Here is a 17,613-nt window from a genome sequence, read left to right on the forward strand (position 1 = left end):
TCCTTCACCTCCGGCACCTTATCTGTCTCTCTGACTTTCACATTCCCTCCCGTATTGTCCTCTCTCTCCTGTTTTCTGCTGCTTTCTCTCAGTGTGACCAAGACCAGTGCATTCAGAGCACCAAATTCGTTTTGCAGGCCGCCGCCACACCTCTCCTCCAGCAGCAGAGCAGCGAGCCAGTCATCCTGACGGCTTCCCCTGAAAACGGAGGCTCCCTGCCCGGGCGCACCGCTCTCACCCTGGGCGGCCCGTGCACCTCGCTCCCCCTCGGCCAGCCCACCCCTCCGACATCTACGCCCAGTCTCAGCTGCCACGAGGCCCCCGACATGCTGCCAATCCACGGACACAGCCACACGCACAACCACAGCCATCCCCTCCAGGAGCCGGTGGCCCACCACCACTTTCTTACTCCAGAGGAGGTGCCCTCGCCGCCTGGGATGCTCCCCTGTGGCAGCCCCCTGGGTCACAGCCACACCATGCAGGCCGGCTTCTACAACCCAGCCAGCCAGGACTCACTACACGAGGACTCTGTCAGAGGACTGGTAAAGCTCAGCTCTGTCTGACAATGGGACACACACCCCCTCCTCCCTCCTGAAAACATGCATCCAACCCATGAAACTCTCCTGTGCCGTTTTTGTACCAGCTCGCTCTCACCCTGAGTTAGCTTTCAGTTCTCTCCTCAGCAGGACTCGAGAACTGAAAAAGGCTGTGGTTTGAATTCAGCTGCTAGAAACTGAATGGAATTGAACTGAACCGAAGAGAAACCAGTTGTCCTCAGCCAATGTCTTGCCAAACTGCTCCGCTGGAACTGGGAGAGATGTTTTCTCTGCTTCTCCTGTGTGACAGCTCAGACATACTCTTCTCTGTTTTTATACATCAAGGGAAGCATTATCTGTTATCTCCTGGAAACTGGACAGCACAGTTTTCTATTTCAAAAGTGGCGTATGTGAGCCATTTCAAGCAAAAACAGAACGTGACATTTTTGGTCAATGATGAGTTTCTGTCAATGGATCAAAGGTCTGACAGGTTTTTTTGTAAAACAAACTTTAGCCTATTTGCCTGTTGCTGATTGGACAGCGTCTTTTGCCTTTTTTTTCTTGGACATTCTCAGCAGTGCAATGGTTGATGTCATGTTGCATATCATCCTGCTTTTTCTATGTTAAAAATAAGACTGTTGTACTGTACCATGGTTATTACAAATCTTACAAATTATTATATTTCCTGTGGATATTAATAAAACACCAACTTTTTATCAAATGCGGTTGTATTGATATTGAGGTGTAGCAGGCATAATGGGTGCTAATGTGAGTCATGTGGTGATAACATGTCCTTTATAGTTTTATCTTGACTGATGCCTGTGGTCATGACGCGTAAATGAGGGATTACAGGCCTGTCTGTTGAAATTTGAACACTTTCAGCAGTTCAAACAAGGTTAAGACTTTCTTTAGGCTATTAAACCTCCCATTCATCCTCACAGAGGTCTTTGTCACAAGCCTCAAGCACCAACCTGTGAAGAGAGACGTACAGACTTAAACTGTTTCCAGTAATATTTATTGAAAGTCATTTGTTGGCGTCTTAAAAAGAGAAATACACATTCTTCAGCCAAATCAAAGAAAAGACCCTACTGACTGGCAGTGGTTGGTGAAGGCTTCTGGGTAGAGAAAGGCAGTCAATGTTTATTCTCTTCTTCCACCTTGTGGTTGAGCCGGAGTACTGCAGTTGAAAGTGTCCCCCTCCCCGAACAAACAACACTTTACCAAACATTTAACGATCAGACACAAGTCAACAACAACTACACTTCTCTATAATGTGACTTTAAGCTGCACTAACCAATGTTTCTATTTCAAATAGGTCAAATGAGTACATGTACTAGGAAAGGGTTGTTCTAGTTCCCCTCAGCTCGAGAGAGCATTTCGTAGCTCAGTTATGGTTTTTCCAGCATGAAAGTTCACTGTTTTGGTTCACTCCGTCTGTTCTCATCACCTTTCTTTCAGCCATTTACTGACAAAAAACTGACTTGGCCAGCTTCAAATGGTTTTAAGACAAAGTCAAGGAGTAGCTGGTCTAGAAAATAGAGCATTTAGTTCAAAACCTGAAAATTTCTGTTGTTTGCTGACATGTTCACCTTCTAATTCACGGTGAAAATATTTCAGTGTTGTGTTTACAGCCTATTGTGCTGCCCCCTAGTGGCCAAACATATCAGTTCATGCTGGAAACCACCTAGACATTAAACAGTGGATACAAAATGATAAGAGGAACACATTTATTTGTTATTAAATCATTTATGATACATTGGGAAGATCTTTCATACATCATTTACAACAATTAAAACAGATGATGCAAAAAAAAAACCAAAACAAAACAAAAAAACACTGACAGTGGAGAAGAAACACCTCAGATTTTTTACCAGCAGGATTGATGAGTGCAGCACTGACTGGGAGAGAAGTGAGACAAGAGATGGTCACAGATGCGGGATTCTACTATAATCTAAAGCTTGCATAAAGATTGCAAAATGTCATGTTAGGTTATTGAAATAGTTACATTTTAAACTGGCCCTGTACTGCACTGTGCTTGAGTTCTGCTGCACCACTACATGCTAAATTGACTCAAATGTCAAGTGCATGGGATGCTATCGTGTGTTAAAGAATCCTGAGGATTAAACAGCAGACAGATTTAAAAGGAGATGAAGAATGAAACAAAGAAATGTGGGCATACCTTACGTAGGCAGGTCCTTCATTAAAGGTAAACTACGCATGAATTATCAGTTTCTGTTTGTAAACACAACATTGGAACTTGGGCCCTCCTCCCTGGCTCAACACCACCAGAGGCACACACCTCCCTGCTGCTGACCAGAACACACACAGCCCAGTGTACCACCTGCACCATCACATACCTTCATAAGGCAGCGGCTCAAGAGTGGTGTGCCTGACTGCCAGTGGGAAAATGAGTGACGACGTATCTCGCAAATATATGATACTTCTGTCTAGCTCTCTTATAGGAAAAGTAGTAGACAATAATTGCGTGTCATGATAACAACGTAATTACAATGCATCTGTCGAGTTACAGACAGCAGTCAACAAGCCAGCAGCAACATTAGCTAATTGAGTTTGTGTCCAGACAGGAGAATTTAGCAGAGCATCAGACACAGACGACACAGATCGCAGCGTCAGCCTGGTCATTAACTTTTTGTTAAGTCCTGACCTCACCAGTGCACTGTTTTTGGTTGGGAGCTACACATCCACTGTCCCAAAAACGTCCCCGACCACCACAAAATAAGAAAAAACTGCGTGCAGAGGGCAGAGTCTGCAGATAAATACACCACCACACACTTCTAGTGGGCCCTAAGTGTTGATTGGGAGGTGTTCCTTTTGTATGAGTCTATACATTGTTTTTTTTCCTGCATAGTGTACCTTTAAAATTTCATGTAAAAAAAAAACTGCAGATGAAAATGATTTTGACTCTACATTCAAAATGTTTTCATTTTCAAAGAAAACACAATCAGAATTATTTAGAAACGATGGCAAATGTTTCAAAGCTTTTTAAATGATCTGTACAAGTAAATGAACCTTCATTAGGCCTCGCTACTAAAGAAAGGTTCAGATTCATTCATTGTTTGTATTTGCTGACAGTAACCTGGCATTTAAACAAAGCCAGCACTTGAGTGCTTATTAACATTTACACATATTTCCTGTTTGAATTATACAGTGCACTAAGGGCGTATCACAGCAGAGATGCACTAGAGACGGTATAAGAAATGAACCAAGGCAAACCTAACCTGTAAACGGTCACGGTGACTCACAGCCTGATGCTCCAGCACAGCTAACTCTCATGCATCAGTCGTCTAGTCAGGGCTGGAAACACGGACCATTGAAACTCCACGGCCGGACCTATTCACGGTCCCTGGTCACAAAAAATGCTAGACTAGCTTAAAATCAGTGACCTATGGCTGCTGCAAGACTAACCTCACCTGAAGTCAGCACAGGGTTTGCCGTTTTTTAGCATCCATTGTCTGGGCCATTGTGGCTAAGCTAATTTAGCATCAATAACCAGAACACAAGAGTGTCTGTAACGCTGGCTTCCGTGTAAATCCACAGTCCCGATTCACCACAGTTTCACATCAGTGAGCTCCAGGTCCCCCATGATCTCCAGCTGGTCAATGCTGCTCAGGTCCTGCACCCGATGTCTGAACTCAAACAAGTGCGAGCCATTCACTGCCAGCTTGAACTGATGGGGCTGACAGAGGATGAGAATCTGACAAACAGAGGAACAGTCGATCATTACAGAGCACACACACACGTGTTGAGGAATGATTAAAGATCAACTTGTGATAATGAGCTACAGCTGCAGCAGACAGCAGAAGCCCTTTCAAATGAGGATAGGTTGTAGGCGGTTCCTACCTCAAAGTACTCCCCTGAGGAGAAGGGAAAGAAGGGCAGCTCCCGCTCCTCCTGACCCCAGGACTCACTCAGGTACGAGTTCCGGATGAACACACCCGACTTCATGCGAGGGTTCAGATGGAGAGCGATGTTCTCTGTCCTGCTGTGGCGGAGGTTCACTGTAAAACTGGGAGAAACGTGGAACAAAGGTAAGTCACGTATAAATAAGAAACCACCCGAGGGAAATGTGATTTACATTAGTAGAGACACGAGGAAAGTTTCATCAGCGGTCACTTTACCTGTGAGGATACATGCTGACCTGTCCTTTGATTGTGATGTGCTGCCCAGGGCTCAGGCCTTTCAGTATACTGCCTTTGTAAGGGAGGCTCTGGAATGAAAACAGAACTGCTCGTACATTTCATACAATTACTTTCAGCCATCTTCAGATTATCTTCTCAAGTGATCATTTGGTCAATAAAAACAGTGAAAAACGTCATGTCCCTCAATCCAAACAGTCCAAAACTCACAAAGAGAAGCAGTAGCTCACATTTAAGGAGCTGAACCCAGCTGATGTTTGGCATTTTAGCTTGAAGAGAGACTAAAATGATTAGCCAAATATTTGCTGGTCAATTTTCTGTCAATTAATCACTGCAGCTCTAACACTGAGCCATATTAACCTACATTTGAAAGTGAGAATCAACGACACTCTTTCTTTGCTGTTGATTTATCAGAATTTTGGAAACATTTTTGATACGTTTTATTTTAATATATAAATAAATATAAATATATTGCTAGAGAAACTAGTGTTATTTTGATAGTTTTGACCATCCTTCCTACAGGTGGTAATATCACTGTATCAAGATCTGGAAATGTGGCATCATCATTCCCGAGAAGTCATATGGGGCAAGTCAGAACATAACCATCACTTCAGGGGCTTTCACTTTATTCCTTTCACAAATAAAGCCCCACTGGACTTCGCTGGAGCGATGTTGCCGTGTTCCCCGATCTCAAAAACAACTTTAGCGACCACGTATGTTACCACAAAAACTGGACTCAAGTTGCAATAAAGCAGAATTTTTCCTTTAGGAGTCTGAGGGGCCGCACGCTGAAAAGAACAGTCTGCAGTGCACAAACATAGGCGTCATTTTGGAAATGTGATGCAGTCACAAGATACTGAGCACATTCAGGCGGAGGATTTGTGTCGATGACGCAAAAAAGACAAACTCACCAAGTCACCTGATTCTGAATATATTGCCTGAGGGAGGAAAAAAAGCCCAATTTAGAGGTAATTCAGTCTAGTCTCTGTTGAAAGCAAACACACTTATGACCGGTTTGTGAGGACGAAACAAAGCAGAGGAGGGATGGGAATGTACTTACTGAGTTTGGGATGTAGCCAATAGCGTGCACCCTGACTTTCCCAGATATAGAAAACGTGTCGACCCTGTTCAGTGGGATTTTGTGCTTGTATTCCAGCAGGTGAGCGCCATTTACTGCCACCTACAGGTGAAGAAAAGTATTTTAGCACCCTGGTTGTCTATTAATAAAATTGCCATGCACATTTATTGTTTTTAAGTTTATCAGTGCCTCCATCCTTCACAGCGTGGGTTCACTGACCTTGAAGACGTCATCGTGGACCAGGATGATGGTCTCGAAGGGGGCTCCGCGTTTGTAGGGCAGCTGATGGAGCGTTTCCTCTTTGCCCCAGCTCTCCTGCAGCAGGGACTTACACACCACACAGGGCGTGCCTTTGAAGCGAGGGCTGAAGTGGAGGGCGACGTCAGAGCGCGGCTTGGTGCTGCAGCCGCTCGACAGGTCCACCTGAAACCTGCGGAGAGGGTGCACACCGGGGCCGGATCACCAGGCGGGCAAAGAGGGCCAGCAAAGGCAGCTATAGAGGCCCTGTATCAAAATCTAGTTCTAAAAAGTGATTTATTTTTGTTTGACAAAAATGATGATTTAGGATCTTAAAGGTTCCACAAAACTGTTGTTAAAAGGTCAAGAATGAACCTTCAAGCTCAGATTGATTGTTTTACTTTATGCTCACGTGATGCATATTCATAAAGAAGGCTGTTTCATAAATCTAAAGTACTTTTACTCAAATACTGTGCTGAAGTACAATTTCAAAGTAGTTTTACTTCACTTCAGTGTTTCTATTTTAAGCCACTTGTACTTCTATTCTGCTACATTTTGGAGGCCAGTATTGTACTTTTTGCTCCACTGCATTTATTTATCAACATCAGCTACTAGTTACCTTCTAAAAGATCATTAATGCAAAATAGAATCAACTCATAAATTATGATGCATTTTTTAGGGATGTGTGGGATTAGTCAACTAGATTAGATGATTAAACGCTGCTAAATGAGCAAGTTGGAACCAAAAATACTCGTTTAAACATATCATTACTTTTAAAAAATACAATTTGGTTATTGCAGAATGTTATTAACAGTTTCAGATGGCTCTTTCAATATACAAAATATTTTTTCAGACGACATTTAAATTCATAGATTAAATTGTGCTCAATTTTGACTGTTTTACTGCGTTTAATCATCAGGGAAATTAGTTGTGAGGAACATCTCGAGTGCTATTAGGGATTAAACAGGCAGCGTATAAGTACTTGTAATTTGCCCCCTTTGCCAACTGCAACATGCTTACTTATTATCATCACTAATTATAATTGCATAATATAAGATACATCATTCTGAAATGGGCCACTCTGCATAATGGGTACTTTTACTCTTGTTATTTTGTGTATATGTTGATGCTGATACTTATGTACTTTGACTTCAGTAAGATTTTGAATGCAGGACTTTTACTTATACCAGAGTATTTTTACACTGTGGTATTTCTACTTTTACCTCAGTAAAAGACCTGAGTACTTCTTCCACCACTGACACAAACCACAGAGGTTAGCAGGTGGGGTGGTCAGTAGGGGCCCTTACAAGAAATGTAACCAGTAGCACGCTTCATTTAAATACTCATTTTTAAAGATACAAAGAAACATAAAGTAGTTCAGTTAACTCAGCTGATATGTGCGTTTTATTCATACATTCATACATTTGAGTGAATATAGACATTGCATCTGTTTTATTTGGAGTTTTGTTAAGTTATATTCCTGAAATGTGCAGAACTCCATGAGGTGGTTTTATCTGAGAAGGCTGCCGGTGTCTCTGTGCTGCTGGAGGTGGCTGAGGGCCAAAGTTTTAAGAAGTCTGCCAACCACTGAACTACCCTCAACAGGGATGTGGTTTTTCCAGGGGCAAGTATCACCAGTCAAATCTTAGACACATCCATGAAGGTGCGGCCCCTCCTCAGTACAGTTCACTTACTTAACGACATCTCACCTGTCAGCATCTGGGGGCACGGTGCCCTGGATGATGATGATCTCCCCGGGGTGCAGGCCTCCAGGTATGGGCCCTGTGTATGGGATCACCTGAGGTGGAGAGCTGAGGTTAAAGCAGCGGGTACCTGCACTGACAGCGGCTGAAGACATGAAGTGCGGGAGCTGGCAGTAAACGCCTCTGTGTTTCAGGGATTATGAGCCGGATTACACTGAGAGTCTGAGAGCTCGGGTTAGTTCAGGTCCAGTGTGCAGGCAGGCCGTTCACACGCTGGCAACACAGCGACTGGCACACAGCTGGATTCTAAGGCTCTACTGATCACTGCATGATGGCATCAGAGCACTGATAATAATAACAATAATATTAATAATAATATTAATAATAATAGGGCTCTTACCGGATTCAGGACAGTGTGTTTCGCATTAGCCACAGACATCAGGCTGCTGGTGTCAGGCTACAACATGCGGCTGTGCTGAAGACGACTGAGTGCGCGGGCTCTGCGGCAGCTGCGAGCGCTCTGCGGCTCTCCGGCTCTACGCGGGGATGATGGCAGTGGGCATCTTCTCTCCATCGGCCCACGACACCGTGCGCATGCGCGGGGCGGACCACGTGAGCAGGTCCGCCGGACGCCGCGCGCGCGCGCGACGACGGAGACCCACTTTCTCTGATTTGAACCTTAAATGTTTCACGATGTTTAAGCTTCATTTCACCAGCAAGAGCAAACGGAAATGAATAATTCACCCCCTGGTCTGCTTTCAAAGAAATATTCGTTTCACAAATGGGACAAATGTTGGAATGACATATCTAATATATGATCTGTAATATAATCCGTATATTTTTAGTTTGTTTATTTTAAACAAAATATTTTAGTTATTAGTAAGTGTAAGTTGTATGTATTAAGTTAGTTTTGAAAATCAGTAAATGCCATCATTTACTGACTGAATTCTAGAAGAAATGGTCAGCACCTACAAACAAAATGCAGTAATAATTCGTCAACAATAATCATTGAATTAATATTACTTTAATTTTATTACCAACAACATTATTGTTATTGTTGTTGTTTAATTGTTTTACTACTACCTCTAATAATAATCATATTAATGATGACAATAACAGCAACAACAATGAGAAGAAGAAGGAGGAGGAGGAAAAAGGAACATAATATGAAAAGCCTTAGTAATTGTTAGTATTGGTACATTAGAGCAGTGTTTCCCCACCCTGGTCCTGGAGTACCACTGCCCTGCATGTTTTAGATGTATCCCTGCTCTAGCACACCTGATTCAAATGAATGGCTCGTTATCAGGCCTCAGCAGAGCCCAGTAACGAGCTGAACATTTAAATCAGGTGTGTTGGAGCATGGAAACATCTAAAACATGCAGGGCAGTGGTACTCCAAGACCAGGATTGAGAAACACTGCATAATCTTCCATTTTTATTGCACCTAACTGCTGCTATACATGAACGTTAACGCTGAATGTATTTTATACATAAAGTATCTGCATCTTTTTTTTTTTTTTTTTACTAATTTATTTAGTTTTTCTGATGTTCCAATAACAATAATAATGATAAATGCTCGCGTTAACGTTAATTAGTTGAGTTTCACTTCCTGTTCTCGGGTCATGTAGCGGAAGCGACTCTCTGGCGCCCTCCTTTGTTCATGTTCTGCCCTAGTTTCGTTTCTCGGGAAGTGCAGCAGTGGATCATCAGACGAGAAACTATGGGCGTTGGTCAGTATCTTTTCCTTTGACGGTATCGATATACCTCCTTAAAACCACTGATTATTTAACTTCTGTGTTTTCATAAAAATACAACAACGATAGAAACGAAAGCAGATGTCTTGGATTCAACTAGACGAGCTGTAAATATTGATATCAGTTTATCATCTTGTCGCTCAGGTGCAGTTGTCGCCATTGGAGCAGGAGCAAGTAAGTCTTCGGGAAGCCTTTTTGAATCACCTGCGTTTACTTCTACTGATTTTAACGCACTTTCATGTAGAAAAGCGATTTAAATGCCCAGAATCACAAACTGAATATAAAAATAAAACAAAAATAAACAATTGACAATATATATAAAGAATCATGATGCAGTAAACAATACATATAATGAAATTTACAATGTGCAGGCATTTATGTTGACAGTGAGAAATGATACAAACAGAGCATTAATGGATAATCTGGTGTCAGAGGGTTGGTGACACTCTATGAATAGCTGTTTTAAAGTGGCCTAACACACTAGCTCACCATCCTGAGGAACAAAGCCCCTGCTGTGTTCCTGTCTGTGTGCAGTAGGCGCCGTGGCCCTGGCTCCTGTCGCTCTGGGAGCCGCGGGGTTCACCTCAGGTGGAATAGCAGCAGGCTCCATTGCTGCTAAAATGATGTCAGCTGCTGCGGTTGCAAATGGAGGAGGAGTAGCAGCAGGGAGCACGGTGGCTGTTTTGCAATCAGCAGGTAAAAAAAAACATTAACCAGATGTTTTTCTGATGGTTTTAACCTTGAATCTTAATGGTGAGATGATCACTGCTGGACCGGGAATCTAAAGGGACTCATGTGGCCCAGAGTAGGCCCTGATGTGGCCTGTAACTCATATTGTCTTTTTGAATTGTAATGGGAACTGAAACAACAATATTGTCACAATAGAGAAGTCATTTTATGTGGATAATTAGTCCAGTATTCAACAAAATACAGTGCTCAGGCACAAGTACTATCTACACACTGTTATACAGTAGTGCTGCTGTTGCATTTCATCTTCTGTCTTGAAAATGAGGTTTTGTCAGCTTCTCTGTAGCTGGGCACCTCAATAAAAGCCCTGTGTAATCTTGCTTCAGGTGCCGCTGGTCTGTCAGGAGCTGCCAGTGCTGCTGTGGCCGGCGCTGGAGGAGCAGTGGGATGGCTGGCTAGCTTCATCCCCAGAAGATCATGAACAAGATGAATCTGAAACAGCTTTGATGTTGAAGTGTTTTGTGCAATAAATCTGCAAAATCTGTGAAAGATACTGGTTCAGTGTGTCGCCTGTAGAGATTATCAGCTCAAGGTTCATAACTATGAGCGACAAACTTTACACCGTCACTTCATCTATTTATTATATACGCCATAAATCCTATCAAGCTCTGCAGTACACTGATGCACATAAACATCAGCCCTTTCCTATGCCACTACATCTGGAGCTCCCCGTGGGAAAGGAGACAGGGGATTAAGGCCAGACTCAACCAATGACTGTGCCTCATATTCAGAGACACAGGAGTTACAGGAAGCAGGAGGGCCGAGCGGTTACTCTGTGGTACCACAACAACCTCCTGCTCGACACACCCAAGAACAAGAAGTGATCATTGATTTCAGTCTCAAATCTCAAATCTTCAATATGCATCTCAGGTGAAGACACCGTTTTAATTTGTTGGCAGACTTATACTGAAAGCAATACATTCAAACTGCACATGAACTCAGACTACATCAAAAAGCACACAGAGACTGTTCTTCCTCAGACAAAGTAAAATATTCAAGGTGAAACCCTGAATCCTCCTACAGTTCTACAGCCATCATTCAAAGCATCCTCCCTACACCTGTAACAGCCTTGCCGCTCACACATGAGTTCTCCGCTCCCATCAACGAGCAGGTAAACAAACTCATCCCAGCATGCTCACTTTCAGCCTCTGTCCTCTGGGAGGCGCTAGTGGTCCATCCAGTAGTAGCTGAGCCATTTCATTCTGCTCTGTTTCTGTTGGGACAAGGAGTCAAAGAGTCCGTGACGCCCCCCTCTGCTCTGAACTGTTTCATTTCTCAAGAAAAGATACTTAACCCTCAGTATATAAAACGCAGCCCAGCTCAGGCTATCGCTCATCAGGGCAGCTGAGAACATGGGTCTGTGTAAGTACCACTGCTCCAAATCTCATACATTTCTTTTAAAATACAGACTTTTACTTATATGTTGTTCTTGAGGAGATGTAATCATGATGGTTACAGCAAATGTGGCTTTGAAGCAGGTGAACTGTAAATGTAGATTTCTGTTTTCATCTTGTGTTTCAGTGACGTACACACTACTTGGAGCAGGTAAGTATTTGGAAAGCTCTCGTGGATCACCTGTGTTTGCTTTTTCTGCTGATTTTAACACACATTCATGTAGAACAGCCATTTAAATGCTAAACGTATATCATGCATGATCCATTATGTGCTGGCCTGATCAATACACTATGATCAGGAACAAACGTTCCTCTGCTGTGCTCTCGTGCAGCCGGTGCAGTGGTTGGGGGTCCACTTGTTCTGGCCGGCATTGGTTTCACCTCCGCTGGAATAGCAGCGGGCTCCTACGCTGCCAGCATGATGTCTGCTGCTGCAATTGCTAACGGAGGAGGGGTGGCGGCGGGGAGCACGGTGGCTGTGTTGCAGGCGGCAGGTAAGCGCCGTCACTTTTGTCATGTCTTTTCCTGAAGTGCAATAACAGCAACACAAAATCCTACACAGGTGTCTCACAGATCTGGAGCTGAAGCAGCAGTAATTTCACATACAACAGAGACTCATAGCTTTGGGTTAAAGATAGAGCCTTTATGTAGAATATAATAACAATACTGTGCATAATTGTGTTCCATTGCCTCTCTGTCCTCTTGCTTTAGGTGCAGCTGGCCTGTCAGGAGCTGCCAGTGCAGCTTTGGCCGGCGCTGGAGGAACACTCGGAGGGCTTGTTGCACTCATCATCTGAAAATCATGAAGGAAAACCATCTGTTTGCAATATCTTTTTCTTTTGCCAAATTAAGCAAGTAATAAAATTAAATGGTATCAACTCTCTTAGTGAACAGCACTTTTGTCGTGTCAGACAACTGAAATGTTTTGGGCAATAAATCTTTTAAATCTCTGGTTCGGTGTGTGGCCTGTAAATACTTCCATTCCTCATAATATCCACCTGAAGGGACTGAGTGTGTACATGAAAGAAAGCGTTTGCGGGTTCATAAACTTGTTTTTGTTTTTATGGTAAAGTAAAGTTGCGGGCTGTCAAACCAGAACACTGAGCTGAAAGATGCTGTAAAGCTCAGACAGCTGAAGGGAGCTGCGTAGGCCAGAGCAACACCTTTTACTTTACACACAGTCATTGGTCCATTACAGATTTTATAGTATTATATTATTAGTAGATTGGTTAAATTGGTTTGGGGTCTTAGTTTTAGGTATTTCCTGTAGAAAGTTGATGAGTTTTCCTCATGTGTCATCTTTTGCTTTACTTTCTGTGTTTTCACCTGTCCCTCATTAGTCCTCCCTCCTTTGTGTATTGAAGTGTGTGCTTTCCCCCAGTCTGTGCCGGCTGTACCTTGTGTGTCAAGGTGCCAGCCCTTTCCGGTGGTTTCCTGTGTTTTGTGGACCATTGCTTTGTTTTTCCAGGCCTTGCCTGGTTTTTGGACTTTGCCTGCTCTGTGTTGTTTACCTGTTTGGGCTGCCTTCTCTGTACACTTTTGCCATTCCTGTATTAAATCATTTGAACTGCTCCGACTCTGCCTTCAAAGTCTGCATTTGTATGTGTGTATGTGTGTGTTGCTGCTGTGTGGAATTGTACTGATAGACATCTCCTGTGTTCATTAACTGTTGTACTTATCGTGATGGAAAATTATTTCACTAATGCTCTGATAGTTTATCATAACGTGCCTTTCTGTACTTGTTTCAATGCATGTTCACTTACTATAGCAAGTTTCACTTCTAGTGATATGAACAACTCCCTATATGGTCATGTAGTTTTTCTTATAGCTGTACTCAGCGGCGTAAGTTAGTAATCAGTGCAGGCTATTATGACGGGCCCTTGAGTGCCTCAGTTAAGAAGCAAACGCACACTTTTTTTTTTTTTTAACCGCATTCACCCATCATGATACCCAACCCACCTGCCTGACCAACAACACCTGCACCCAATCCGACCTGCAAATCACCAACTTAATGCATGACAGCAACACAAATATCAGCACACCTGTTGGGCTCGCGCTGCGATCTGCTTCCTGCTCTACAGGTCGATCCTGCTCCTGGAGAAGATACTGTTTCACCCCCCACAACAACAGCAATACCCAGCAATTGTTACTGCATCTGTATATGACATGAATACCAGATAAAATATTCATTCAATTTAATCTTTTTTTTAATGGTTTCTCCATAGTTTTTATGGTATGTGTAGAATAAGCCTATAATTTTTTTATACTTTGCTTGCTACTGACAGTACAGTATATCATGATTTAAAAAGTACATATCCCTCCATGGGATCAATAAAGGTCATCTGATGTTATCTTATACTGTGTCTGTACACAAAGTCAGAGGACAGATAAGTATGTAATTTTTTTTCAATGTTTAGTAAATTGTTTAGAAGAAAATTGAAGAAAAGTGGAACAGGAAGGGAGGGAAGAAAGGGAGAGGGAAATGTAGGGAGGGAGGGAGAGCAGGGTTAGGGTTTGGATGAGGACGGAGGATGAAGGCTGAGGGAGCTCCTGAAGCTCTTCTTCTTCTGCTTGCTTTTCTTCAAGAGCACCTGAAAAGAGAAATACAGCATGTTTTAATTTCACTTCTAAAGGTCTGAAATATCTGAAATAAGCAGTTAGAATCCAAAAGATAATATAAGCAATCATACCTGCAGCTGGTGGTTTTCCTGTGAGAGGAGCTGGATATTCTCCTTCATTTCTGCCTCCTCGTTCTTCCAGGTCTTTTCCTTTGTGAGGGACATCTCCTGCAGCTCTCTCTTTTCTTGCTGCCACTGCAGTGATCTCCTTTTCCAGCTCTCAGAGAGTTTAGAGAGCTCCTCCTGAAGCTCTCTGCTCTCTCTGAGAGCTGCTTCCGGTGGCTTTCCTCTTTCTCTGCCAGCTGCTTTCTCAGCTCCTCCACCGCAGCATCACTCGTCAGCTTGCTTTCCTCCAGAGCTGACTGTGCGCTGCTCGGCGAGGCCAAGGTGTCAATGTAAGCTCTGGAACGAGCTTCTCTCTTTTTATTGGCCTGCTGATCTGTTTGTCCTTCTGGGTGAGGAGCTCTTTCAGCTGGCCGACCTCTCTCTGCCACCCATCTTCATAGCTTCTCTTCAGTCATCTGGAATAATAATAGAGTATCCGACCTCAGGAATTCTTTGGTCTGCCAAAGCTGTCAGGACATTTTTTGTTTAAAGTCCTCACCCACTCAACAATGTGTTTAGCTCATAGTTTCTTCACTTGGTTGTTTGACCTTCACAGTGCAGAGTCTGACAGTCAAAGGCTGTTTTCACATTCATCTGCTGAAGAGACAAAGTTCTTCTGTTCGTGTGGATGTTTAGTGTGAATTTGTGGCATCACAACTAGTTTGAAATATTAGAATATTAATTTTAGATGATAATCATAATGAAATAATAAGGCAAGTGACAGTGATAATGACGATACATCTGTTCTTGTACTAAATATAACTGGTTATCACCTCATTGAGCAGCTAACTGTCTTTATTCAGGAAAAGATACACTGTAGAAAAAAAAAGCAATTTAACTGTTAATGTACATGTACGACACCCAGCCAAGACTTTAAGAATCATCTTAAACTCATTACTTCTTATGTCGAATTGTGCATGAGTCAACTTCACTGATTGTTGTGGTAATGAGTCACTAACACCTGTGCTGAAGCTTCCTTTAGATCACAGAGGTTTATTTTTTTCAGTGATGCATAAATGTTAGAATTAATATTGTCAAACAAAAGCAAAAATCACCTTATTCAAATTTCAATAATTCAATGCTGAACATTTCATACAACATTTTAAATGTGCCCGCAGAGAGGCCATCCACGCAGCCAAGAACAACTCAGTCAACACATAAAATAACAAAAGTAATGACAGTTCTCTACTGGAGTAATACAGACTTTTATGGATCAACTTGTATAACTGAGCCATAAACCCATGAACATGTCAGGAAAGTGGGGACTTAGGGAAACTAAGGAGTAGAACCCAAATGCAGACACACAGGGCGTAGATTCGAAAAAACATTTATTTAACACAAGACACGAAAACCCAAGACAACTAAAACTCAGGGGAGACCCTGTTACACAAGGGGAACAGAGTTCACACAACAACGACGCGACACAGGGAAAGACAACACATTAACACAAGACACATTAGAGCTAGGGACAAGACTATGAATAACTATCAACGAATAAAATAAAGAACAGAAAACACTGCCGAAGGAGGAAAACACAAAGGGCTGTGAAAACGGAATTGACTTCTGAAAGAGCTAGATGAGAAAAACTCAAAATACACTCCTAAAAACAGAGGAACAGGAATCTAAATAACAAAAGTAGTCAAACAGAAAATCACTCTTAATGAAGAAAACAAATTGGCTAAGCTATAAACTTTGAAAAGAAAACAGAAACTAAGTTATTAACATTACAAACAAATAACACTCATGAAAGGACGATGGCATGGAAACTCAAACTAACAAGGGAAACGCAGACAACACTAAAGACGGTGGAACACTAACATAAAACAAGGCATAAACAGGAACAAAGACAAGAAACAAACTGAAAGGACCAGTGGCAAATAAAAGACAAAGACAAACTAAGGAGACAATCACATAAATCACGGCGCTGACATGAACAAAGAAAACACAAGAACACTCACTTACAGGGCTATGGCTATGGCTATGGCTATGGCAAGGGAACGTGGACAACAAGGAATCACAGACAACGACCCGATAAGGGCAGGAACACTAATGACACACAGGTGAAACACAGTAGACAGACAATCACAAGGGCCGGAAAACACAGGAAGTAAAGTAACCCAAAGACACAACATGAACTTTCAAAATAAAACAGGATGTGACAAACCAGGCAAAGACAACACGCAATGGAAAACTTAAAAACTGGCGTGCAGAGCACGGGTCATGAGAGAACACAGCCCAGAGGGACATTCTTGACACAACCTTGATGTTTAAAGTGGCTATTAATCGAGGTCATGTGGCTCACCTTGTGACAGGTGCCGATAGACTGCAGAGGACCGAAAGATTCGGGAATCATGGACTGAGTCAGGCCACTTTGCCACAACATTGCTAATCAGGTGGGGGGTTTCTTGTGTGTGTGTTTTTTTTTAATTGCTATAAGTACAGACAATATGTGTGCAGGCACCCTCTGGGTACAAAGTATTTACATGCATAATATTTGTCAGGGCACTTATCGTTCTGCAGGATGTTCTTGTACTTTATCTTGACTTGCTGCCAAGTTCGTTTGGGCCCAGTCATGTTTAATCTGAAAATAATAAATTAAATAAAAAAAAATTAACAAAGGACACACACACACATATAATGAATGAAACAACAGAGGAGCATGAGGAGCAAATATGGAGCTGCATTTACATGATTTCTCTCACATCTGCAGTCAATTTCACTGGCAGTTCCAGCTGTTTCATTATCAGAATACAACTACGTTTTTGGGGATGTTAATAAACTATTTGGATTGTAATTGTGATGGTTTCAGTGGAGTAGTGAGTGTGTGTTTGTGCAATACTTACGCATTCAGGCGATCTGCAATGATTAGCCACGCTTTCTCTCGTTGTTTTATGGCAGTGGCGTGTTTCCTTATTTTTTAATTTGGTCTTTCACCTCTTCATATGCCTCCATAATTATCTCCTGCTCCAACAGGGAGCATGCTGTATGCTGCACGAGATGCCATGGTGAATCAGTGAAGCAGTGATTGATAGCAGGCCGTATTTGAGGAGCTGCGTGCTGCAACTTATCCAGGATTGGTTTCACCAATCCATGAATCCGTGTCTACTTATCCTGGCTTGGCTTTTGTGCAACCAATTAAGCCTGAACTCTGTTGTTTTGGATTGGTTGAGCCAGGCTCAATAACTTATCCTGGGGCCTGTTGCACAAAAGTAGGATTCAGACATCCAGTTCTCTTCTCAAAGCAGGACTCAGAAGGTGGAAATGTGGATGGATGTGAACCTTGAG

General features: G+C 42.6%; 4 protein-coding genes across 8 annotated transcripts in view; 3 read left to right on the plus strand and 1 right to left on the minus strand.

Annotated features, from left to right (window-relative positions):
• Nucleotides 1-1,249, plus strand: part of LOC121618169 (palmitoyltransferase ZDHHC14-like) — a 46,096-nt gene extending 44,847 nt beyond the window's left edge. For 2 of the 4 annotated variants that reach the window (XM_041953505.1, XM_041953506.1), the window contains exon 10: nt 93-1,249. In XM_041953505.1, the coding sequence (XP_041809439.1) occupies nt 93-563 (471 nt within the window). In that variant the 3' untranslated portion in view covers nt 564-1,249. The remainder of the gene's footprint in view (nt 1-92) is intronic. The other 2 variants (XM_041953508.1, XM_041953507.1) reach the window with 2 other exon arrangements.
• Nucleotides 1,250-2,379: 1,130 nt separating this feature from the next.
• On the minus strand, nt 2,380-8,712 carry LOC121618377 (galectin-8-like). Of its 2 annotated transcripts, XM_041953855.1 has the most exons (8): nt 8,112-8,712; nt 7,718-7,806; nt 5,991-6,201; nt 5,754-5,873; nt 5,605-5,631; nt 4,676-4,764; nt 4,398-4,563; nt 2,380-4,251 (listed from the first exon to the last, which is right to left on the minus strand). In XM_041953855.1, exons 1-8 carry the CDS (start codon nt 8,148-8,150, stop codon nt 4,102-4,104), a joined length of 891 nt encoding a protein of 296 aa, XP_041809789.1. In that variant the 5' UTR covers nt 8,151-8,712; the 3' UTR covers nt 2,380-4,101. The 2 variants fall into 2 exon arrangements, with proteins under 2 accessions (XP_041809789.1, XP_041809787.1); XM_041953853.1 differs by having other exon boundaries at nt 7,718-8,712.
• Nucleotides 8,713-9,368: 656 nt separating this feature from the next.
• Nucleotides 9,369-10,695, plus strand: LOC121618346 (interferon alpha-inducible protein 27-like protein 2A). Its single transcript, XM_041953805.1, has 4 exons — nt 9,369-9,440; nt 9,609-9,638; nt 9,999-10,160; nt 10,538-10,695. The coding sequence occupies exons 1-4, from the start codon at nt 9,371-9,373 to the stop codon at nt 10,630-10,632; spliced, it is 357 nt and encodes a 118-aa protein (XP_041809739.1). The 5' UTR covers nt 9,369-9,370; the 3' UTR covers nt 10,633-10,695.
• Nucleotides 10,696-11,431: 736 nt separating this feature from the next.
• On the plus strand, nt 11,432-12,557 carry LOC121618347 (interferon alpha-inducible protein 27-like protein 2A). The gene is made up of 4 exons (XM_041953806.1): nt 11,432-11,573; nt 11,733-11,756; nt 11,938-12,099; nt 12,317-12,557. Exons 1-4 carry the CDS (start codon nt 11,564-11,566, stop codon nt 12,400-12,402), a joined length of 282 nt encoding a protein of 93 aa, XP_041809740.1. The 5' UTR covers nt 11,432-11,563; the 3' UTR covers nt 12,403-12,557.
• Nucleotides 12,558-17,613: the final 5,056 nt, after the last annotated feature.

Source organism: Chelmon rostratus, chromosome 15 (genome assembly GCF_017976325.1).
Source record: "Chelmon rostratus isolate fCheRos1 chromosome 15, fCheRos1.pri, whole genome shotgun sequence".
Classification (NCBI taxonomy): domain Eukaryota; kingdom Metazoa; phylum Chordata; class Actinopteri; order Chaetodontiformes; family Chaetodontidae; genus Chelmon; species Chelmon rostratus.